At 59.6% G+C, this 21,955-nt stretch overlaps 4 protein-coding genes across 11 annotated transcripts in view; 1 reads left to right on the top strand and 3 right to left on the bottom strand.

Moving 5' to 3' along the window:
* RECQL5 (RecQ like helicase 5) overlaps nt 1-21,429 on the top strand; it is a 38,255-nt gene extending 16,826 nt beyond the window's left edge. For 2 of the 3 annotated variants that reach the window (XM_027080672.1, XM_027080673.1), the window contains 12 exons: nt 16,840-17,058; nt 17,309-17,408; nt 17,543-17,579; nt 17,700-17,758; nt 17,846-17,919; nt 18,281-18,374; nt 18,632-18,766; nt 19,096-19,637; nt 19,796-19,889; nt 20,094-20,312; nt 20,540-20,609; nt 20,698-21,429. In XM_027080672.1, the coding sequence (XP_026936473.1) occupies nt 16,840-17,058; nt 17,309-17,408; nt 17,543-17,579; nt 17,700-17,758; nt 17,846-17,919; nt 18,281-18,374; nt 18,632-18,766; nt 19,096-19,637; nt 19,796-19,889; nt 20,094-20,312; nt 20,540-20,609; nt 20,698-20,798 (1,744 nt within the window). In that variant the 3' untranslated portion in view covers nt 20,799-21,429. The remainder of the gene's footprint in view (nt 1-16,839; nt 17,059-17,308; nt 17,409-17,542; nt 17,580-17,699; nt 17,759-17,845; nt 17,920-18,280; nt 18,375-18,631; nt 18,767-19,095; nt 19,638-19,795; nt 19,890-20,093; nt 20,313-20,539; nt 20,610-20,697) is intronic. The other variant, XM_027080675.1, reaches the window with a different exon arrangement.
* Nucleotides 1,612-3,614, bottom strand: ERLN (endoregulin). The gene is made up of 2 exons (XM_027080683.1): nt 2,771-3,614; nt 1,612-1,908 (listed from the first exon to the last, which is right to left on the bottom strand). Exon 2 carries the CDS (start codon nt 1,900-1,902, stop codon nt 1,723-1,725), a length of 180 nt encoding a protein of 59 aa, XP_026936484.1. The 5' UTR covers nt 1,903-1,908; nt 2,771-3,614; the 3' UTR covers nt 1,612-1,722.
* On the bottom strand, nt 7,802-14,763 carry SMIM5 (small integral membrane protein 5). 6 transcript variants are annotated; one of them, XM_027080678.1, is made up of 4 exons: nt 14,416-14,480; nt 10,119-10,984; nt 8,859-9,093; nt 7,802-8,411 (listed from the first exon to the last, which is right to left on the bottom strand). In XM_027080678.1, the coding sequence occupies exons 2-4, from the start codon at nt 10,332-10,334 to the stop codon at nt 8,302-8,304; spliced, it is 561 nt and encodes a 186-aa protein (XP_026936479.1). In that variant the 5' UTR covers nt 10,335-10,984; nt 14,416-14,480; the 3' UTR covers nt 7,802-8,301. The 6 variants fall into 6 exon arrangements, with proteins under 6 accessions (XP_026936479.1, XP_026936480.1, XP_026936478.1 ...); XM_027080679.1 differs by having other exon boundaries at nt 10,119-10,981; nt 14,416-14,433; XM_027080677.1 differs by lacking the exon at nt 14,416-14,480 and adding an exon at nt 11,411-11,858.
* Nucleotides 21,430-21,535: 106 nt separating the features above from the next.
* MYO15B (myosin XVB) overlaps nt 21,536-21,955 on the bottom strand; it is a 32,008-nt gene continuing 31,588 nt past the window's right edge. Inside the window, 1 exon segment of the mRNA XM_027081363.1 lies at nt 21,536-21,882. Within this exon segment, the coding sequence (XP_026937164.1) occupies nt 21,823-21,882 (60 nt within the window). The 3' untranslated portion in view covers nt 21,536-21,822.

The raw sequence follows: 21,955 nt of genomic DNA, 5'->3' as shown, positions 1-21,955 counted from the left end.
AGGACTCGGTGCTTTCACTGCCGAGGGCCGGGGTTCAATCCCTAGTCGGGGAACTAAGATCCTTCATGGATGCCACTAATCCCCCATTTCCCAGTTTGCAGTGATATGCACATGCCATCTTGGTTTTTGTAAGACTGGATTCTTGAAGCATGGAGTTGATTAGGTGCATGGTACTGGTGGTGCCCACCAGATGTTTGGGGCTTTCTTCTGGAAACCAGAGAGGCACTTATTTGGGCCATGTGTTCTGATTCCCACCCCCTCCTATTCACCAAGTCTGTGGCTCCTAGGCTGAAGCTACTTGCTTCTCTAAGCTGCCATGTCTCATTTGGCCTCTGTGGCAAGACCACGCCCAGCAGAGGTGGTTGGCACCCTTGCCCACAGCCATTGCAACCAGAGCCCTTTTCAGGCACTAACATAGTGAGTTGCTAAATTAGGCCTTCTTTGGTTCCTTGAGTAAAGCGCTTGTCATGAAAGGGCTCAGTGTCCTTGCTAGTTGTCAGAGTCCCCTCTGCTTGGAGTCACCCTGGCTGGACTCTTGTTTGGGGTGAGTATGAGGCTCTGTGGAGCTGTCTGGAAGCTTAGCTCTGCCGTATCCCTCTGGGCTGCAGCAACTCACCAGGCAAGAGGACAGGTCCTCCCAGGGCCCTCTGCTTTCTGTCTCATACCAGAGACCTGGGACCTGTTAGAGTGTCAAGGGTCTGGGCATCAGTGGGCCTCCTGTTGCCCCGTGTGCAGCCTCATCTCTTCTATCTCATTTGCTACACATGAGGGCGTCAGATTCCAGGACTTCCAGACCCTGGGACGGAGTGAACACAGCTGGTATGGCTGGATTTGAAATTGCTCTTTGAGTAGAAAGGAATGTTTCTTCATTGCATAAATGGTATATAACACGAAGGCAAAGCCCCTTCCTCACCAGATACTTGCCCTTTTTCTGAGAATAGCCTGGTTTGAGGTTGACGTTGAAGCAGCTATTTGCAAAGGGAGGGCACTTGGCAGCGAGGGACAGGCCTGCTTGATGGCTTCGGCAGAGGCAGGGACATTTCTACAAGGGCTGTGTTGTAGGGTCTGGGGTGCATGGGGGCTGGGGGACCCTGTGAGGGATACCTGGGCATCTCTGGGACCAAGAGAAAAGACACTTGGGTCACATGAATGAGGCCAGCGTGGGGCGTCCAGATGGCTTCCTCTCTTCTTTGCGTGCAGCTACTTTCTCTGAGCGTGGCCGTGAAATGCATTTGATTATTTATGACAGGGCCAAATTTACCTTTGCGTGTAAAAGGAACAGTAATTAGGTTCAAAGCAACCTTCCTCCAGCCTAGAGGCCTCTGGACCCTGAGATGGGAAAAACAGCTTTGGTTTAGGCCTAGATTGTACTGGGCTCTGTCAACTCCTGGGGTCTCCAGGCTGGGGGAGCCAATGGCCCAGCATCCCTCTGTTTATCCATTCATTTGCTCATTCGTTCATTCATTCATTTATTCAACCAGCAAATATTGATTGATACTGACTCTGTGCGAGGGCACATCAGAAAAGGGGGTACAATTGGGAACAGAAAGAGACCCAGCCCCTGCTTTTTGTTGCTTGGACCAGTGGGGAAGACAGGCACTTATCAGATAATCACATGAAAAATGTATAATTCCAGACTGTTAGAAGGGCTTTGGAGAAAAGGTACATGGCGTTTTGAGAGTGTATAACAGTGGCCCCCTTCTTGGCCCACAGAAAGTCAGGTCACGACTCTTCACACTCGTTGACCCTATCGAGTGCGGGGAGTGAACCAAACACAATAGCAAACAAGATGAGAAACAGGACCGTAATGATGAACAAGCAGATCACTACCAGGCCCCCCTGGTCGAAGGGGTTCTGCCAGAACTCATCCTTCCAGGTGCGTTTTGTTAGTAGTCTGTCCATGTGAACCTGGAAAAGTGGGGACAGAGGCCCTGAGTGCAGGGGCTTCTCCAAGGCCCTGTCCCAGGTGCTACTCCCTGCCCCCAACTTCACCCTCTGGTGCGATCTCAGAGAACGGCGGCCACCTCTGTAGCTAGCAGGCATTGAAGGGATGGTGGGTCATTGGGCTCAATGCCTCCAGCAAGCAACAAATGGGCTTTCTTCCTCCACAGAAGCAAAAGCAGGGACTGGCACCAAGAGAGGGGGGTCCCTTGAGTTCTTCCTGGAGGCTGCCTCTGTCTTCTCCAGTCCTTTCCTGAACAGCTCTGCTGTGAGCAGGACTTTCTCTCCCATCCCTGAGAACTGCTCAGCCAGGATCTAAAAAGCAGCGCTCTAGACCCTTCCTGGGTTTCCTGCCTCGGTTGCCAAACATTTGGGAAGCATTTTGAGAGATCAGCACAGGAGCCCAGGAGTGGATGGTCTCAAGCTGAGGCCTCTGTAGGCTTCCTTAGAGGCAGGTGAAAACAGAAGGACTAACTAATCTTGAAACACAGCTGAGATGGGCAGGCTGTGAGTCTGTAGCCAGTTGAAGGGAGTAAAGGCGGAGAAGGAAGGAGCCATTACCGGGGTCTGCTGTTTGTACTCCTGTGTCCTAAGCGGGGCAGGCAGGTCAGGGTAATCCTTCAGGCCCCACGCCTTGGGGGCCTGAGCTGAAGAAGCCACCAGGTGACCAGAGCTGCACTGGGACTCAGAGAAGCAACTCGTGGGAGGAAAAGGTGGCCGCATTGCTGACTGCCCCTGACCAGACCTGCTTGCTGTCACCAGAGCAAACAAAGGTGGGCTAGGGCCCATTGCCTAGCAACCGCGTTCTCTTTCAGCCTTTCACACTTACCCCCTCCGCCGCGTTCTGCCCTTTTGTGATGCTGTTTTGGGGGGCTGCTCAGGGGCGTGGGTTGAGGTGTCCTGGCTGAGAGAGGTCAGACTTGGGGTGGGTGGGGGAAGAGACTGGATCCGGGGCCCTTGCCCCAGGCCTCCCGTCCACCTCACCTGTGGCTGGGTCCTGCCCCTCCTCTCAGTCCGGATGACCCGTCTACTGAAAGGACCTGCCCAGAGCTCGGGAGGCCCCAGGGCTGGGGCTGCCATGCATGGCCGCTCACTTCCTGTGGCACCGGGTTGATGATTAACCACAGCTCCAGCTGGCACCTCCTGGAACCAGCATGTGGGTGTTTATCACCATTGAGGCCCCAGGCTCCTGTGGAGGCCCAGCTTCGCCCTTGGTGTCTTTGTGTGCCGCTTAGGCCCGGCCGCAGCTGCTTCGTGTGGCTTCCCACCCCCTGGTGTGATGGGGCAGCCGGGAAGCAGGAGTGGGGCCTGTGTCCCTTCTCGTGGAACCTGGTGGCTGCCATTCCATCCTTGAAAGACGGGAGTCGAGTGCCCACGGTGGCCAAGAACTGCGCCAGGTGCTGCGTGTCCAGTCGTGAGCGAGAGAGGCAGGCCCTGCCCTCCCAGGGGTTACATTATAGGGTACTGGTCCTCAACCCTGCCTGTTCCAATCATCCGGGAGCTTTTCTGAACGCCGGTGCCCAGGCCCCACCTGGTAGCACAGAGATCAGCCTCTGGGCGTGTCAGAGCCCTGTGCTTGGTAAACCTTGTTGGGTGATTCTCCTTTTTTTTTTTCAATTTAGTGGGGTTTTTTTAAAATTTATTTAATTTATTATTTTAATTTTTGGCTGCGTTGGGTCTTTGTTGCTGCACGCGGGCTTTCTCTAGTGGCGAGTGGGAGCTACACTTCGTTGCGGTGCGCGGCTTTCTCATTGCGGTGGCTTCTCTTGTTGTGGAGTGCGGGCTTTAGGCACGCAGGCTTCGGCAGTTGTGATAGGCAGGCTCAGTAGCTGTGGCTCGCAGGCTCTAGAGCTCAGGCTCAGTAGTTGTGGTGCACGGCTTAGTTGCTCCGTGGCATGTGGGATCTTCCTGGACCAGGGCTCAAACATGTGTTTGAGAATCCACCTGCATTGGCAGGTGGATTCTTAACCACTGCAGCACCAGGGAAGCCATCATCGTGTGATTCTGACATGCAGCCGGGGCTGGAGGAGATGATGGGCAAGTTCCTTGAAGTCCTTCTTAACTATCCTGGCTTAATTGACCTTGGCTTACCTGCCGCTTCGCATTTCCTTCTGTAAAACACTCTGACTAATGCCCTTGGCCTGCTGAATGCTCAGAGCCAGCAGGCTGGTCTCAGCACACCCTCGGACTTCTGCTCCATTAGCTTAGTTGGATGCTTATTAAGCGTCAGCTGCTTGTTCCCAAACCTGTTTTGTGGCAGTTGTACTTGTAATTACGTAATTGCACTTAACGTTACATAAAAATGAAGTGGTGATAATAGCTGAAACCCCAGTTTTACAACTGGGGAACAGGCACAGAGAGGTTAAATAACTACCCAGGGTCACACAGCTAAGAAGTTACTGCTTTGGGGTTTGGACCCAGCTGTTCCTGTCAAAAATAGATGTGGACAGGACAACTGTAAACATTTCCTAAAAATGCAGAAGTATTTCACACTCAGGTTTCCTTGCAGATGTCTTCAAGTTCTTATTCCGCCTTAAAGAAATCAAAATTAGCAAATAGACAATTCAGGAACTCTGGTCGGCAAACCCACACTTGGAGAAAAGACCTCGGCCCTGCATCAAAAAGATTGACTGAGGAATGTGCGTCTGTATGTTTCCATTTCAAATGAGAGGTGTAGAGAACGTACATCTCGGGTACACAAACGTTGCTTTAATTGACTTTTTCAATTAACTTCTGGCCCTGATCGGAAAATCCTTCTGAAATGATCACCACGAAGGGAATGATGTGATGGGAAGAGGTAGAGAATGCTGTTGGTGCCCATGGCATAGTCTGGCCTGGGGCCTGAGGAGACTCCCCTGGGAGGAGCGATGTTGAAGTTGAGATGGGAAGCCGACGTAGGAGTTAGAATGAGGAGACAGTGTTCCAGGGTATGCAGCCGGTTCCCAAGGAGAGCGAGGAGACTTTTCCTAAGGACAAAATTAATTTGTCTTCAGTTTTTTTTTTTTAACTTTTATTTTTTTAATTATTATCTTGTTATTGCCGTGCGGCTTGAGGGATCTCAGTTCTCTGACCAGGTATTGAACCCAGGGCATGGCAGTGGAAGCCCAGAATCCTAACCACTAGGCCACCAGGGAACACCCTGTCCTCAGTTTTTTATGGTCTGTAATTTGTTATTACCCACAAGCAAATATGTCGTATTGAAGATTGTTATCTGTAGATTGCTTTCAAATGTTAATGTTTGGGAAAACAGGAGAAAACTGTTTTGTCTGCTCTGCCAAGTTTTGCTAATAAGATTCTTGCACCGGTGGCTTTACTGTAGTTTCCAATAAGGCGTAACATATGTACAGTAAACTGCACAGATCTGAGGTGTAGAGTGAAACCCTCGTGAGGGACCGCGAGACCACAGTCGAGAGACCGGCTGGGACGCTGGGGCAGTGACCGCAGGCAGGCGCTGCTGGTAGCTTGTTCCAGGGTGGCATGGCGGTGGGAACAGAGAGCTGTGGCGGCCAGAGTCAGCCAGATGTTCTCTGGGGCTCAGACGGCCTGATGGCCGCCCCTTCCATGGTCACCACCTGCCTTGCTGTACCTGTTTATTCTTTGCCATGATGGGGGAATTGCTGCCTCCTCTCCATGCCCATCTTCCCCAGAGGACCAGCCAGAGTATGTCAGGCTGCTCTTGTGCTGGGGCAGATCTGGTTGGTTGATCCGAGTGGGATTGGAGCCTGCCTGGGACCTGGCGTGACAGCTTCAGGAGGGGAGCCATTGGTGGTGGGGCTCAGCGTGCCCCCGTAAGCCCTCCAAGGGGAGGGACAGAATCTTATTTGGGGTCAGCAGTTAAGTACTGCCTGGCCTGGAGGAGGAGAACGCGAATGAACGTCCTGTCAACCTGTCGGTGCCCAGGTCTGCCGACTTCCTGGCAGCTGGACCAGGGAGCCTGAATCTTTTCTAGAAAAGATGCTCAGCCTCAGCCTCACTGAGGAAGGATGTTCTTGATGCCGACGTACCTCACGTAAGGAAAAGTCACACGGGGATCAGGCTGCTGCACCGTTGGAGCTTCTCCTGAACTGAGGGCTTCCTGGGGACCCGCCAGCTGTTGGTGCTGGGACTGGCAAGGGCGGGGCTTCACATCCTCCCACCCTCCCTCTGTTTTTCTTCTGGGTGGGAGACATAGCTGGGCCCCACCCCAGCTCTTAACTCTGAGGGCACACCCGCTTATAGGGAGGTTACTTTGAGAAGAGCTTGGGGTGCGGCTGTTTGGGATCGAGGGTTGATATTGTAGGTGGTGGATAATGGAGTGAGAGCCTTATCAGTACTACAGCTGGAGGCCTGGGGCCCCGGGTGTGGTGAGCAGGGGCTCTGGAGCCAGGTGGGGGGTGCCCAGAGGCTGGCTCTGCCACTTTTCAGCTGGTCAAATTTAGGGAAGTTACCTATTTCCTCATCTTTAAAATGGTGATAATAATGGTACATTTGGCATTGAGGTTGTCATCATGACTAAATGAATTTATCTGCATCAAAATGCTTAAGACACTGCCTGAGCGGGGATGAGTCCTCAGTGAATTTTACTTATATCTTTATCCTCACCATTGTTGCAAGTATTATTATGGTTATCATTATTTTTCCGAGTCCCATTCTTTTGTGGTGTGGTGGGGGTGGTAGAGAGTACAGACAGATTCTTGAATTTCTTTTATTTTCTATGGAAGCACTCTTCTCTGGGTCTTCAACCCAAACCAAACCCGTCAGAGAAGTCCCTGGGCACCAGGAAGTGAAACCAACCAGAGAGAGAGCTTCTCCTGCCTGCCTGTCAGCTGGAGATGGTGGGGCCGCAGGGGAGTGGCAGGGCTGGCATCCCCTCTCCACTCCCTGTTTTCTGAGTAGATGGAGCTCTGCCTCAAGGCAGGCAGAGCATGGGCTGCACAGGCCAAGATGACAGAGGCGTATAAAAAACGCAGACTTCTTTATGGCCCCGGCGGACCAGGGTTGTATGTGTGTGTCGGGGCGGGTACCGCGTGAGCCTCTGCCTCCCCTGCCCTCGTTCCTGGCTTTGTAGCTCTACCTGGAAAGTTCTGTGGGAGAGAAAGTAAACTGAAGGGAAAGAGGCCAAGCAGTGTTGCATGTCAGCAGGCCCAGTTTTTAAAATGAGTCCACATTGCTCTGGCTTGGCGCCCTATTTAGAGGGGCAGATAATGATGCTTCATATCAGTGGAGGTCTTAGGATATGCCCAGCACTGTGCCAAGGTCATCTCGGTTTATCCTCACAGGCTTAGCCCAGGAGGTGGGGACCAGGATTAGCCCCATTTCACAGGGGAGGAAACATGGCTTGAAGAGGTTGAGTCACTGACCTCCGGTTTCGTAGCTGGCGGGGGTGGGAGTGTGAGGATTTGAATGCAGACAGTCCGGCACACGGTGGGGAAAGGACGGAGCGGTCAGGATGCAGGTTATGGACAATAGTAGGGGCCTCACCTCTCTTATTGCAGAAGTTTGGGAAGACCCAGTGGCCTGAGCCTGGTAGGACGGGGTGTGCTGGCTGCGGTTAATGGCAGTGGTGACCGTGGTGTGGCTTTCCTGAGCCCGGCACCTGCCTGGGGCAGACGCAGCCTCCGCCACTGCCGAGCAGGCGTCTGGGGAGGGCGGAGCTTGTTAGCAGCTGGTGCTTGGCAGGAAGGGCGCCGCAGCCCTCCCCTGGTTCCGCAGCCTTCCCTCTCGCGTGGCATTCCTGCCTGCTTGTTTTTCCAGCTTCCGAGAGCACAGGGAGAGCAGAGGCCTGGCAGGGACGGTCACTGGCCATGTCCCTGGAATTCTGGCACGCTGCCCACCTGATGCACGTAACCCAGCCCAGGGAGTCTGGCACCACAGACACACATAACCAGAAAGCTTTTACTGGGAAAGAAACAGGCAAATACTGGAATGGAACACAGACGTGTGCGTGCTCGGGGGGAGCTTGGGACACAGGAGCTGCCGCGCAAAGCCCCTCTCCGATTGGCCTGCTCCTCTTTGGCGTGGGAGCCTTGAGCCAGCTCCCCACACGTGCGGGCTGTTCTCCAGGTGTGGGGACCCCACTTCTTTGTTTTGTTAGAAAGCGCAGGTAGGCACAGAATCCCCGGTGGTTTTCTGTCTTAGAAACAGTCGAGTCCTCCTCGGCACCCTGTGTTCACTGTCAGGTGAGAGTTTTGTGGTCGGCACAGCCCTTATTTCCTTGACGAGCCTCCAGCTCTCAGTCAGTGTCTGGGTTCCTGGGCTAGGCCAGGGCTGGGCCCGTGGATCTTTGTCTTGAGGGTTGAGGGCTGCAGGGCCAGGCTGATGCCCTGGGTCATGGCTTTGGCGGTCTCCTCTCCGGCTCCTCCTCGGCCGCCGCCCTGGCCCTCACGGTGGGGTCGTGGGTCCCACCAGGGCCCTCCTGCCTCCCCGCTTAGGGCGGCAGCACCGGCAGCAGCAGTAGCCGACGGCCAGCAGCAGCAGCAGCAGCACGGTGGCTGGGGGGTTGGGGGAGAGAGCAGAGAGCGCCGGAAACTCAGAGGCGAGGAGGAAAAGAACGCCCGCCATACTTCCAAAGAGGCCCCTCTGGGGGCCTGGAGGACCTTCACCAAAGCCCTGGCTTAGTGGTCAGAAATACCCGAGAGTCTGGGAAGAGGTGTGACTGTCCCCATGTCGGCCCCCAGAGCTTCGCTCCCTCCATCTGTGGGTTGGGGTGCCGGAGGCACCTCTGGGCCCTGGTGCCCAGCACACCTGTTTCCTAGAGCAGCATGTCAGGATTAGGGGGGATCCCCTGGCTCCCCCCAGGGGACATCTGCTTCTCCTCCTCTGTCTGGGGGACCACCCAGCCACCTCTGCCAGCCCCGTGGCTGGTACCATGGTCTCGTCTCTCCTGGATGCCAGGAAGAGCCATGGGCGCTGAGGAGACTCTGGGAGCCCCAGCTTACCTGTGAAAATGACAAGGACCGAGAAGGCCACGATCTCCACGGGCTCGGCCTGGGGCAGCATCTGCAGCTTGTGCAGCAGCCTCTCCCCTATGGAGCGCATCTCCAGCGCAAGGTTGGAGGCTGCCATGTTGTGCCGGGTCCCTGCCGGGGTTCCTCCTGAGCTGCAGAGCAGGGAGAGGACCTGGAGTCCCCACGGAGCTGCCTCCAGAGAATCTGCCCTCTCACCTACCCCAGCCTGCAGAACGAGTTTGTCAGGTCTCACCCCTCACAGCCCTGGTGGCTCACAGCTCACGAGGGAGGCAGGGAGCCGGCAGGGCCCCTTGCTTACCGCTCCGCTGTGGCCCTCAGCCCCCACCTAGCTGGCACTGCTCGGGCGAGGGAAGCTGGGGATGACAGTGAGCCGGAGACCCTGCCGCAGGAGGGGTCTGCCAGCCGGCCGAGGTCAGCCACGGTTGCTGACCGTGAAGGAGACTGTATGCTCCTTTGTCTTAGACACCACTCCTAGGTGTTGCCAGGGTGCCTCGGATGGGCATGGCTCCCCTGGCGGCCCCTGAGTGCCTCCCTGGTGGGGACATGGGGCTCTGGGATGCCAGCCTGGCACCCTTGCTTTTCATCATATGTGGGGACAGAAGGGTCGGCTTCTTCCGAGAGCAGGCTCATGGGGGCTTCTGGCCGGGGTCGGCCGTAGTTGAGAGCTGACTGGGGGCAGTGGTCTGAGCCCCCCTGGGGCCCCCCACCTCTCCCACCAGCCTCATTTCTTTACTCATACCGTGTCTTCCTGTGAGAAGGTGGAGGTGACACCGTGTCCTTCTAGTTTTCCCCAAGGGGTCCTCTCTCAGGATGGGACCAGGCGTCCCAGGGGGCGTTTAGCCTCCCTCTCTTGCTGGCTTGGACCTGCCTCTCTGGCTGACCAAGAGAGTCCCCTCCGCTCCCCCCTCCCCCAACACCCCTTGCCCCCGGCCCCAGGTGAGGGGCAACTGAGCGTACAGGCCCCAGGACCAAGAGCCTCCTCCTGTCTGTCGTGCCCAAGGGGCCGAAGGTGAAGGTCCAGGCCGGGTCAGTGAGTCAGAACACATTATGCCACAGACCTTCTTTCCCCTTCCGCCTCCCTGGTGGGCACGAGGGAGCCAGCGCCTCTTCAGAGAGGGATCAGGGACAGCCTATGCCAACCCAGAATCAGCCTGTTCCCCGAGGCAGCTCTTAGCCAGGGCAGGGCTGCAGGCGGCCAGGGGCCTGAGCCAGACTGTAAGCTCTCATTACCTCCGCCTCGTCCCTCAGCCAGGCACATTCGCCCCCAGGTGGCTGCGGTCTGTGAGGCTGGTCACTCCTGGCGCCGCCATCACAGCGTAGCGTCCTTAGAGCCGCCTTGAAGGTCATCCGCTCCAGTCCTCTGCGCCGCACTTGGCTCCCTGCCCTCCCTCTGGCATGCGGCCTTTGCTCGAGTGGGGAGCCCCCCTGCGGCCCAGCCCGGCCCATTCCTTCTTGGGCAGCTCTGATCGTTAGAAGATGGGATCTCCTGGTGACCTCGTCAGTCCCACCTGTGGTCACTCAGGCCAATTCTGCCCCCTTCCGCCTCACGGTCCTCCAGGGCCTGGACGGCCAGCGCGGATTCCTCCTGCATCTCCTTCCCCACAGGATAACTGCCCTCGTCGGGTCAGGTGCCCCCCGCCCCCATAGAATAGCATTCAAATCATCCTGGGTTTGAATACTGCCAGCCTTCTTCCTGCTTTTGTGACACGGGAGTGGCTCCGTTTCTCTGAGTCTGTTCCTTTTCTCGTTTTCCATGAAGATGAGGTGCCCGTCTCTCGAGGCTGTCGGGAGGGTTGAGCACAGGGCCGGGCTCCGGGAGTACCCAGCCCATGTGATTCCCCTCTGGGCGGGGTCCGGCCAGCGCAGCAGAGGCCAGGCGGCCTTTGGGGGTTGTCACACCCCCACACATTCGCTGTCAGTGACCTTCCTCCAACACCTTTGGGGAGTTCCGTCTGTGTCCTTCATGCCCGGGATGTTTGTGGTGTATGAGGTAAAGGAGAGTGGTGGGGGGCTGGCTGGAGATGGGGGGGCTATGTTTTAAGTGATGATGGGGGGTAGCAGGCAGGTGATGGCTCCGTGGAGGATTAGATGGTCTCCTGTCAAAGGGCGAGCTCCTGAAATTAGAGCCTCCCAGCTTCTCCCATGCCCCACCCCAGGGTCTGCACATTGCTACAAAGGAGATCAGGATCCCAGTTTTCCAATGTACTAGGAGGCATAGAATTCTAGAATGCCATGGGTCATCCACTCCTGCCTCCTTTCTTTTGCATATGGGGACACTGAGACCAGAGAGAGGAAGGGACTTCACGGTCACACTGCAGGAGTGGGGCCTGGCAGCGCTGCCTCCGCCATCCCTCCGTGGGCGCCTGTCTCAGGCAGCCTGCTCTTCGACGGGCAAGATAAGTCGGCCCAGGAGCAGCCCACAGAGGGCCTGGCCCATGCGATGGGCTCAGCACAGGGACCAGGGCTCTGCGTGATCAGCCCCACCCCACACGGGAGTCTGGAACACAGCTCTCATCACTCACCAGGCCACACTTGCTCTTTGAGAACCTCCTGTGACTTGTCACCAAAGGCAGATCTTGCGAGTCTTTCCGTCTCAGGCTCGTGAACTCCTTCCCAAGCATAAGACCCCTCTCCTCAGGTCACACCGAACAGACCTCCTCCCACTGACCAGTGGAGCAGGTGTGCACAGGAAGGTGGTCCCCTCCCTTGTTCTGGGGCCTCCGGGCATCTCGCTCCCCGGGTTTCCAGGAGGACGGGAGCCCGCCCGCTGGTCCCATTCCTGGAGGAGGGACCGAGGGACCGGTGGGCCGACCGAAGCCGAGGGGGAGCTTGCCCCGGGCTCAGGAGCTGGGCTGCTTTCCCCTCCCCTCTTCGGCTACTTGGCCTGGCTTTTTCAGCCTGATTGGCCCAGGGCCTGCACTGCCTAATGTAGCCATCAGAGACACTCCTTCACAGAGAAGGCGGAGGCGAGCGGGTCGGCGGGGGGCTTTTTCACCTGTGCCCCCCACGCCCAAAGACCCAGGAGGGATTGCAGAGGGGCGCGCCTCCGCTTGTGAGTGAGAGGTTGCGCGGAGACCCTGGTCAGTTGGGGCGTGATCTCCAGAGCAGGGAGGGGGAAGGTGGGGCCGGGCTGAACTGCTGTGCCGGAAAGGCGGGGCCTGTTGATCCGAAGCTTCGCCTTTAAAGTCAGCCGTCCTCCAGGGGTTAGGAAGTCTGAAAGCTGCAGACTCACGCCCAGGGGACCCGGGCCCCACTCTGGGGAGAGTGTCGGTCCACTCCAGCGGGCCACGGACGTGGACAGCCAGGGCCTCTAGGGACTTGGATTGGCCCCAGGGCTGCTCACTGCATCCTGTCTGCAGGAGTGGGGCTGCTGGACACGGCTGTTCTGCCCCAAAGGCTGAAGCCCCCTTTGCTTTTCAGTTGCTGTTTTATCATTTCCAGCTTGGCCTTGAGCAGAGGAGCCTTAGTGGGGACTGTGGGGGGCTGGGAGGGGCCTGTTCTCCTAAGAGGGCGGAGGCACATTCCAGCAGGTCCCAGGCGGGCTTTCCAGCACGCTATTTAAAGCGAGGCCAAGGGGTGCCTGACGCCTGGTGCCCGATATAACCAGCCATCGTCAGGTGACCGTGAGGCCTGTGCCCCAGCTGTTGCATTGGAGGGAGCCCTGAGTGTTCCCAGCTGTGGCCCAGGGAGGGTGGGCATCCTAGGGCTGGCTGCCTCTTGTTTTCTTAACCTTCCCAGGTTTGGAGAGCAGAGGGCAGGGAAGCCCAGTGGGGCTACTGGTAATTCTCTATATATTTTTCCAGTCTTTCTATCTCAGCTCCACCACACTCCTTCCCAAACTGTACTTTCTGCCTGTGAATGAGGATCTCCCCCAACCCCGTGCTCAGTAGCACCTCGGTTAGAAGCAGCCAGAGCAAGTGGTGGCTTCTCCTGGCCTGGCTGCCTGCATGGCCCTTCTCGACACCTTCGGAGGGTGCTCCCCGGCTGGAGTGGCAGCCAGTGGAGGGGGAAGGTGAGCTGGGCTGAAGGGAAGGCTGGCAGAGCTGGAGGGACTAGAAAACATGCCTTTGTGTGGCACCTCCTGGCACAGAGAACCTTGCAACAGAGCAGGCAGGCCGCCTGCCGGCCCGACAACTGCCACTTGGAACTGAAGCGTCCCTGTTTCCTCTTTGCAGAACTGACACTCCAACTCCAGATGCAGCTGCGTGGGGAGATCCCAGGCAGCGGATGTGTGCTGTCTGATAAGGGTGTGTTGATGGCCCAGGGCCCAAGGGCTTCTTGCCTTGCCCTGTTATTTTGTCAAGGTGGGTTTCAGCCACCCCTGCCCCCTGGGCAATGTCTTGTTGGAGAAAGAACTAGAATGAGGCATAACTGAAGGTTGGGGGAGTCTTGCGGGGTCCGGTGGCCTAACCAGCAAGGCAGAGATGCCCACTGTGCGCCGCGCTTTCTGCCTTGGCCCCGCCTTCCAGTGGGGTCCAGTGACACTTGGACCCTCGGCAGCCCCCGCTTCCCCAGCCCCTTAGCTTTTCCCGGGCAGGAGGAGGCACTTCCTGTTGCCGCTGATTGCTCCTGCAGCCCCAGAAGCTGGGCATCACCCTTCTGTCCCCGCACAGGGATTGTGTTTGGGGGTCCCCATCCACCTGTGTCCTCTGGATCTAGGGGCTCTGATCCCTGCCTGCCTGCCTGGGCCATCTTACAGATAAGAGCCGGCAGGGGTAGCCATGGGCTCATCACTGCGTCCCTCCCTCACCCGGCGTCTGTCCCCTCTGTGCCATCACTGCCCACGGGAGCTGATTTCAGTGCGCCGAGAACTATCAGCATTCTGATGGCGGCGGAGGGCCAAGTACGGGGCGGGGCAGTCCCTCCCCAAGCCTCACTTCCCCCCCCCACCCTGGGTTTAGGGCCCTCATGCTTCTGGCGTGGCATTCAGGGAGATCTGGGGGATCCTGGGGACCTCTGTGGGCCCAGGGAGGAGCACCTGGGCCTAGCTCCGAGCTGAGAACTCCGAGACCCCCATGAGAGGCGGCAGCTGCTGCTTTTGTCCAGGACACGATGGGCAGAGCTGCCACAGGTTCGCATCCTGGGAGGTGCAAGGTGGCCGGGCAGACCCTGCCCTGAGCCTCCTTGCCTGGGAGAAAGCAGGGACTTGATCCCTGGAAAAAGGGAGGCTCAGTGGGCAGGCGATGGTTCTCCCCTAGGCCAGGCCAGCCAAATCCCTCGTTTAAGCCCCCTGAATAGGAAAAGCTTAAACTAACTTGCCGAGTAAGCAGGCACTCCAGGCCCCTCTGCCTGCTCAGCAAGCCAGCAGAGGGCTGCAGCCTCGGCCTGTGCCCCGTGCTGGGTCCCAGCAAGAGAAGGGGGAGCCTGAGTTCGAAAGGGAGGCTCTCCAGAGACTACAACCAAGCGTGTCCCCCAGGACCCTCCTCTCCGTGCTTGTGGTAGATTGTGGCCCTCCACCCTTGAGACAGGGGACCCTGGCGGCTCCCTTCCCTTCGTCCCCGCCTCATCTGTGAGCGGAGCCACTCACCTGGGAGCTCAGGTGCTGGGGTTGGGGGGCAACCGCAGGTGCTGGGGAGCCCAGCAGCCTCCGCGTGCCTCTCCTCCGGCCTCCCCTCCAGCGGGGCTCACACCTCTTCCTTCCTTTGCGGACGCCTCTTTCCTGACCCGCGGCTGCTCCCCGGGTGCCTCTGCTCAGCGCAGCGGAGCTCCTGGCTGCTGACAGCCAGCTGCTGTCTCGGCCTTAGCTTTTTTGTTGTTGGTCGTCCTGGAGATTCAAGTGTCACATTACATGGGGCGGCTGCCGAAGTAGGGAGCCAGTGCCACCGCTGCCCCCGCAGGCGAGGGAATCCCTGCTGGGAACTGGTCCTGCGGCTGCAGGTTCCTGCCTGCTCCCTGCCCCGAAGGTCTGCACGGCCCTCCTCTGTTCCTCCTCCTCTTCTCTCCTCCCTCCTGGCGGGTGTGGGCTGGGCCTGGGCTGTGAGCTGATGAAAGAGGAGGTCGGCTCTCACGTTCCCTGGCAAAGATGACCCCTGGGAGGTTCCACCTGAGCGGTGGAGTCAGGAGGGAGGGAGCGAGGGAGGGGGCCTGCACCCCTCCCAGTTCTTTGCCTCCCGCCCCGCCCTCGGGAGCACCTTTGGGCCCATGTCCCTCAACCCCCAACCTGTCCCTCAGGCAACTCCCTGGCAGGTTCCTCTCTGTTTTCTCCTGGGAAGGAAAGTAAATAGTGGGGGAGCTGCTGGACCACCCAAGCAGTCAGCCCTCTGGGGAGGCATCTTGGGGAAGAACTTGGGAGTCTTGGGAGTGGCCTGGACTTAGCCTGTTCCTGGGGGCGGCCCCTGGAGGAGGAGAGAGGACACTGCTGATCTCGTTCTTGCCAAAGAGTGTCGGCTGGGGCTGTCTCCACACTCCGGGCCCGGCTGTCCGGGCCGGGCTCCAGAGCCCAGGGGCTGGCTGCTTTGACATTTGGCTGGTCGTGCCACCCCAGCAGACCAGGCTGTGCCCGGAGCAGGACAGGAGCCGACCCCAGCCCGCATCTGCGAGCTGTCAATGGAGCCCTTTGAGTGTGAGCACAAAACGCCAGTGAGTTGGGGCTTGGGGGAGGCGCGGGGGGAAGGAAGCCAGCCTTGTGGCCGCACCACTTGGATGCCAGAGCCTCCCAGAGGCTGGACAGGCAGCCACTGTGCGGTCGCACAGGCTTGAGCCATGGAATGAGTTACACATCGGTTTTGGGTGTGGTGGGAATAGCGCCATCTGGTGGCCTCCATGCCCTCCTTGCCGGCTCCAGCCGTTCTCTCCTCAGCTAAACAAGGCAGCCAGCCCGGGCTTCCTGGGGGCTGTGTCGCAACCTGTTGTCATTCCTGGAGGCTGGCCCTCGGGGTCCTGGCTCCTCAAAGTGTTTCTTGCAGCCCCAGGCAGTGCTCACGTTGAGAGGTGTTCTGGTTAGAGCAGTGACGCCCACTCTTCTGCTCTTTGGGATGTGGTGACTAGACAGCCCTACCTCTGCTCTGGCATCTCCCCTCGGGTTCCCCCACCCCGTGCCACATTCCTGCTGCAGGAATGGCTGTTTGTAACAGCCCTGATAGAACTGTGGCCCCCCGGGCCTCTGCATCTGCCCCGGTGACCGACTGTGCCCCCAGCCTGGGGGGGTTCATTCTTCCAGCCTGGAAGGTACGATGAGGAAGACTCCAGCCACGGCTGCATCTCCTCGCTGCCCTCACCAGTGCCGGCTCTACGGTGCTGGCCCTGAGCTGCCCAGTTCCTGCTCTCAGGCAGTCCCCCTGGTCCCGGGCTGTGTACACTGGGCTGGGTACACACAGGCTTGTTGGGGACAACAAGGAAGAGGTCACCAGGAGACAGAAGCAGAGCAGAGTGCTGAGGTGGGGTAGGGCCACTTCCTGCTGTTCTCTCCCTCCCTCCCCGTCAGAAAAAAGTGAAGAGTGATAATAAGAGCCGTGTCCTGGGCACTGTGCAGCTCACTTCAGAGCGTCATCCTGGCCCTTATGCAGCCCAATGGGCCAGTGCTCCTCTTGCACCGGCTTGTAGGCAGGAGTACGTAGGCTTCAGGAGGTCAGATGCTGTCCCCAAGGACACAGCCTCAGCAGCAGAGTCAGCGTCTGCACCCAGAGTCCGTGCTCCTTCCAGGGTGCCCCACTGCCGAAGGATGGAGAGGGGGCTGAGGCCCGGAGGAGTACTCCATAGAGAAGCAGGACAGAATGGGGTCCGTGCCCTGGCTCCTCTGGATACGTGTGTTCCATGACTTTGAGAAAGCTCTCAGCTCACTGCCCTCATCTGTAAAATGGGCACCCCAGCGATGCCTTGTGAGGCTCGCATGAGATGCCTACCACAGTGCCAGACATGTAGCTGTGCTCAACCAGAGTTTCGGGATCGGGTGAACGAACGCTGGCCAGCGTGCGTCCCTCACCCCTTGCCTGTGTTATGCTGCCTGCTCCAGGTGCCGCCACGCTGCCATTGCTAAGTACTTCGGGGATGCGCCCCCCGCCTGCACCAAAGGCTGTGACCACTGCCAGAACCCTGCAGCTGTGCGGAAGCAGCTGGACGCTTTGGAGCAAAGCTGCAGCTGGAGCAAGACCTCCATTGGGCTCTCCCAGGGGAACGGCTTTGACCCTGAGCTGTATGAGGGAGGCCGCAGGGGTTATGGGGGCTTTAGCAGGTGAGAGGCCATGAGGCCAGGGGCCCCCAACCCCTGGAAATAGTCTGGCATTCTCTCCCTGATGCTAAGGCCAGACCAGAGGCGACACAGTGCCGTAGTCCACCCCCCAGCCCTGAGGGCCACACTGGGGCCAGGACTTCGGTGTTGCCCATGAGCTGCCAGGGCCTCAGAGACATCACTGTCCCAGCAGACACGTGACAGGAGGGCAGAGCCCAGACCCAGGACTGCTCATGCCCAGCCTGTCTTCTAGGTACAACGAAGGCTCTGAAGGCAGTGGGGATGAGGGCAGAGACGAGGCCCACAAGCGGGAATGGAATCTCTTCTACCAGAAGCAGATGCGCCTGCGCAAGGTGAAGGGGATGGGGGCTCAGTGGGGTCCAGGTGGCCCCCTGCTCACACCCTCTCAGCCCCTTCCCTGGGGCTGGACTGGGAGCTGTCTTGCTGCAGGGCAGGATGCCTTACGGGCCCTCATGTCATCTTCCAGGGCAAAGACCCCAAGATAGAAGAATTCGTACCCCCAGGTCAGTACAGAGATGCCCCCTGGGCTGGTCTCAGGGTATGGTGGAGGATGCCTCGCTGGGGGGTTGGGGATGCCAGAGAGCAGAAAGTAGAGTGGCAGGACTTGCCTCTGCTCCCCCCAGATGCAGACTGTCCCCTGAGAGAGGCTTCTAGTAGGAAGATCCCCAGACTCACTGTGAAGGTAAGAGGTGGGCAGCTCGTCACACCTGCCCCCCCAGGATCCCCCCACAACCTGAGACTGTTTGACCAACTTCCCTCCCCTGTGCAGGCCCGTGAGCACTGCCTGGGGCTCCTGGAGGAGGCTCTGAGCAGCAACCGCCAGGCCGCAGGTTCCACTGATGGGTGAGTGTCGTCAGGGCCGAGGAGCGGTCCCCGGGCTCCTGTTCCTTTGGAGGCCACAGGAACCCCAGCCCCCGTGGCTTATTTGGGCACCCCTCCCCAAATTGGGACTCATCTTACTCCCAGGGGGTGTGAGTCTCCACAGCCTCACCAGGGGGCAGGCTTGGCCACAAGCGAGGGGCTGCCAGGAGCTGCTGAGGGACAGTAAACCACAGGGGGCACAGACAGTCCAGGTCGGAATCCCTGTGCCCAAGGCCGTTCCTGCCAGGCCGTTCCTGAAGCCATCTCCAGGGTCCCCAGGGGGGATCTAACAGGGAGGGGGCCTCAGGTCTACCTGACACCTTAACCTCATTCCTACCCTCAGATCTGACCTCCAGGCCAAGGCAGTGGACCTGGAACACGAGACATTCCGAAATGCCAAGGTGGCCAACCTGTACAAGGCCAGCGTGCTGAAGAAGGTGGGCACCGGGTGGGGTGGGTGGGGCGTGCTCCGGGCTCTGGGTGGGAGAGGCAGCCTGCCACACAGGGCGCGCTTATTCCTGGGGGAGCCCGACTTCCCTCCTTTCCTGGCTGGAAGTATTTCTAGCCAACCCCGTGTGGACTAGAACTTGTCTAGTGCCCAGGTGCCGCGGAACCCACTCGTGGGAAGCCTGGGCTGGGGGCTCTTGGGAGCTAGGGGTGCCGACCATGGCGTTCCCACCTGTCCCTGCCCCAGGTGGCTGAGATCCACAAAGCCTCCAAGGATGGGCAGCTCTACGATGTGGGAGGTGGTGCCAGGAGCTGCAGCGCCCAGGCCGAGCCCCCAGAGCCCACCGAGTATGACATCCGGCCGGCCTCCCAGGTGTACTCGGTGAGCGGCGTCCTGGTGTCCCCCCCAAACCTGGGTCCAGGAAAGGCGCCACGGCCCCTTGCCCTCAGCGAGGGCATAGTCCTTGCTCTCCTGGCATCACAGCCCTGGCCCTAGGGCGCCCCAGGGCAGGCCTTCGCGCTTCCGTACTCTGCCAGCTACGCCTCTGCAGCCCCCCACAGCGCCTGTCTCGCCAGCCCGACCCCCAAGCCTTGTCCCGCCCAGCTTTTCCCGCCCCCACTCCCAGGAGCCCCACCCACGCAGCCATCCCTGGGCCCTCTAGAGAGTGCCCTGGAGGCACCTGGGGTCAGAAGCCTCTCTCCTCCTCACAGCTCAAACCCAAGCGGGTGGGAGCTGGTTTCCCGAAAGGCTCCTGCACATTCCAGACGGCCCCTCAGCTGATGGAGAAGACGCGGCTCAAAGAGCAAGACCCCCCGCCGGTGCAAGGAGGCGAGCAGGAGCCGCCCGGCCAGCCCCGTGGCCGCCAGGATGAGGACCGCGCTGAGCCCCTCCCTGGGCCCAGAGCAGAGGCCCCCGGGAGCGGTGCTCATTGTGGGGCGCCCTCCCCCGAGAAGAAGGCAAAAGGCCCTTCTCCGGGCAGTCCTACTGCCAAGGCCCGGGTCGGCAAGAAGCAGCAACTCCTGGCCGCAGCGGCCCTCAAGGACTCCCAGAACATTGCCCGCTTCTTCTACCAAAGGACCGAGAGCTCTCCTCCGCTCACTTCAGCCCCAGGGGCAGAAGGTGCCAGCCCTTCCCGTGACGGGGCGCGGGGACCCCTGACGGCCCCAGAGAAGTGCACAGGGGAGGAGGATGGAGCCATGGGACATTTGGCTGCCCACCCCCAGACCGAGGAGTGCTCCGAGGAGGGGCCAAGGTGAGGTCACGGGCAGTCCTGGAATCCTCTAGAATCCCCTCTGCTAACTGGGCCTCTGAAGCTCGGGGCCTGTTCCCACGATGGGCTTCACTGGGCCACCTGGGCTGAGGGCGCGGCTGGCATCTGGAGCTCTGACGCCTGCTCTCCCTTCCGGCCAGTGCCTGCCTACTGCTCAGAGACCAGAGGCCCCCAGAAGGCCAGCCCACCCCCACAAAGGAGGCACAGAGAGGCAAGCGGCCCAGACCCCAGCAGGTACTGAGAGGGGGGAAGATACCTGTCTACCAGGCTGGTGTCTGCTCTGGGTAGGGGTTTGGGAAAATCATGTCTTCTTTCCACATCCCAGGGCAGATGGGCTGGGCTAGAGGGAGCCAGGAGGTACTGAGGCCCAGTCTTCCAGGAGGGGAGGGGCCAGTAACAGGGAGCCCAAGAGTGACCCTCCACTGTGGCCCTGCCCAGGAGAACCCAGAGAGCCAGGCTCAGAAGAGGCCATGCCCCTCAGCCAAGGTCCCCATCTTAGCTGAGACCAAGGGCAGCGTCTCAGCCAGCGATCGGGGCAGCGTGAAGCCTCAAGGCTCCTGCCAGCTCTTGGCTCCTGGCATCTCGCTGAAGGAGGCTGCGAACATCGTGGTCAAGTGTCTGACCCCCTTCTACAAGGAGGGCAAGTTTGCGTCCAAGGTAGGGTAGGTGCATGGGCTCTGTTCTCCCCTGAGCCTGGGGCACTTGGGTGCAGTGCGTGGGTGGGTAGGGAGCGTGAGCCCCAGTGAAAAGCAGGGCGGAAGCAGGCCAGTCCAGAGGCCCGCTCCCGCTCCCTGGGTCTGCCTCGCTCTTGGGTCGCAGCTGTGGGTCGCTCAGAGCAGGGTGAGGTTCTGCGCACTCTGCTCCTCTCCACTCTCTGTCCCCAGGAGCTGTTTAAAGCCTTCGCCCGCCACCTCTCACACTCGCTGACCCAGAATCCGTCTCCGGGAAGGAGCGGTGAGTGCCTGCGTCACCGGCCGGGAGGTGCTTGTGGGGGCCCTGTAGTGGGGAGACTGGCTCTCACGCTCCCCCATCCCGAATCCAGTGAAGGAAGAGGCCCAGAACGTCATCAAGCAGTTTTTCCACGGCCGAGCCCGGTGCGAGAGTGAAGCTGACTGGCACGGCCTGTGTGGCCTGCAGAGATGACCGAGAGCTGCCCGATGGGGCCGGTGTCCTCCCCGGACTCCACCGCGGCCCAGCCCGGGCCTCGCTCAGTAACGGGGAAGGTGGGCGGCCTGCTGCTGCTGGGACATCGTCTGCTCTCAGGCTCTTCACCCTTCCAGCCATGCCTTGCTTTGGAAATGGGCCTGGACACCTCCCAAATCAAGGTCAGAGGTCAGCCCACTTTTCTCTTTGCTCGCGAAGCCTGAGGTCCTCTTTCTCCTAGCCTCCCTGCCTCCCCGGCCCTCGTGGCTGGGTTTTCTGGGCCAGATCCACAGATCAGAAAGTGACAGGTGGTGTGGCTGCTGCCAGAGGAACAGAAGGAAGGAAGGTCCCTCCACCTCGTGTACTTAGCATGTTTTCAGCCGGGGGCGAGGCCCACCAGTCCGAGGCCTTGGGGCCTACTCAGAAAGAGCCCGGGCTGGCCCCAGGTCCGCCCCCACCACCGTCTTCCCTCGCGATGCCAGCCTCCAGCCCGACCCAGGTGCAGAGCTTATGGGAAGACGGGCCGCAGCCAGGCCCTGCTCCCTCTCAGCCCCTGGCCGGGAAGGCCAGGCGGGGCTTCGACAGTTACCAGGGGAATAAAGTCCTGTTGGTTCTCGTGCACACGCACACAGCCCTGTTCTCTCAGGAGTTTTATTTCCTCAGCAGCTGCTGCTCCCGGGGCTGGGCTCATACTCGTGTCGGGCCAGGGCCCAGGTGGGCATCTCCCCCAGACTGGGCAACATCGGACGCCCAAGCCAAGTTCCTGCAGTGCCCACCCCAGGCTCAGGCCCAGGCCCACCCCAGAGGGAGTCTCATGACTCTTTCCCAGTTGAAGTCACTATAGCAGCCCCTCCCCGTGGGCCAGCTGGGCTGTGCTGCAGCAGGTTCCAGAACCAAGCGGTGAAGTCCAGGCCAGACTGGCCTGACAGCACCCAAAGGAGACTGTCCGGGTGAGACTTGGCCAGAGAGGCTTCCTGTCCTCGTCTCTGCCCCTCCCCCACTCCTCTTGGGTGAAGCCCGGCCACTAAGTGGAAGGAGAGTTGCGGTCCAGCAGGAAGGTGATGGTGTGCTTCAGCTCCTGGGCCTGCGCGGGCACAGGCATGTGAGGCCAGGGCTCCCCAGCCAGCCCCCTGCCTCTGCCCCCAGCCCCACCACGC

The sequence above is a fragment of the Aethalodelphis obliquidens genome, unplaced genomic scaffold, assembly GCF_003676395.1.
Source record: "Aethalodelphis obliquidens isolate GAN/ISIS:26980383/991018 unplaced genomic scaffold, ASM367639v1 scaffold44, whole genome shotgun sequence".
NCBI lineage: Eukaryota > Metazoa > Chordata > Mammalia > Artiodactyla > Delphinidae > Aethalodelphis > Aethalodelphis obliquidens.
This window is presented reverse-complemented; position numbering and strand designations above follow the sequence as displayed.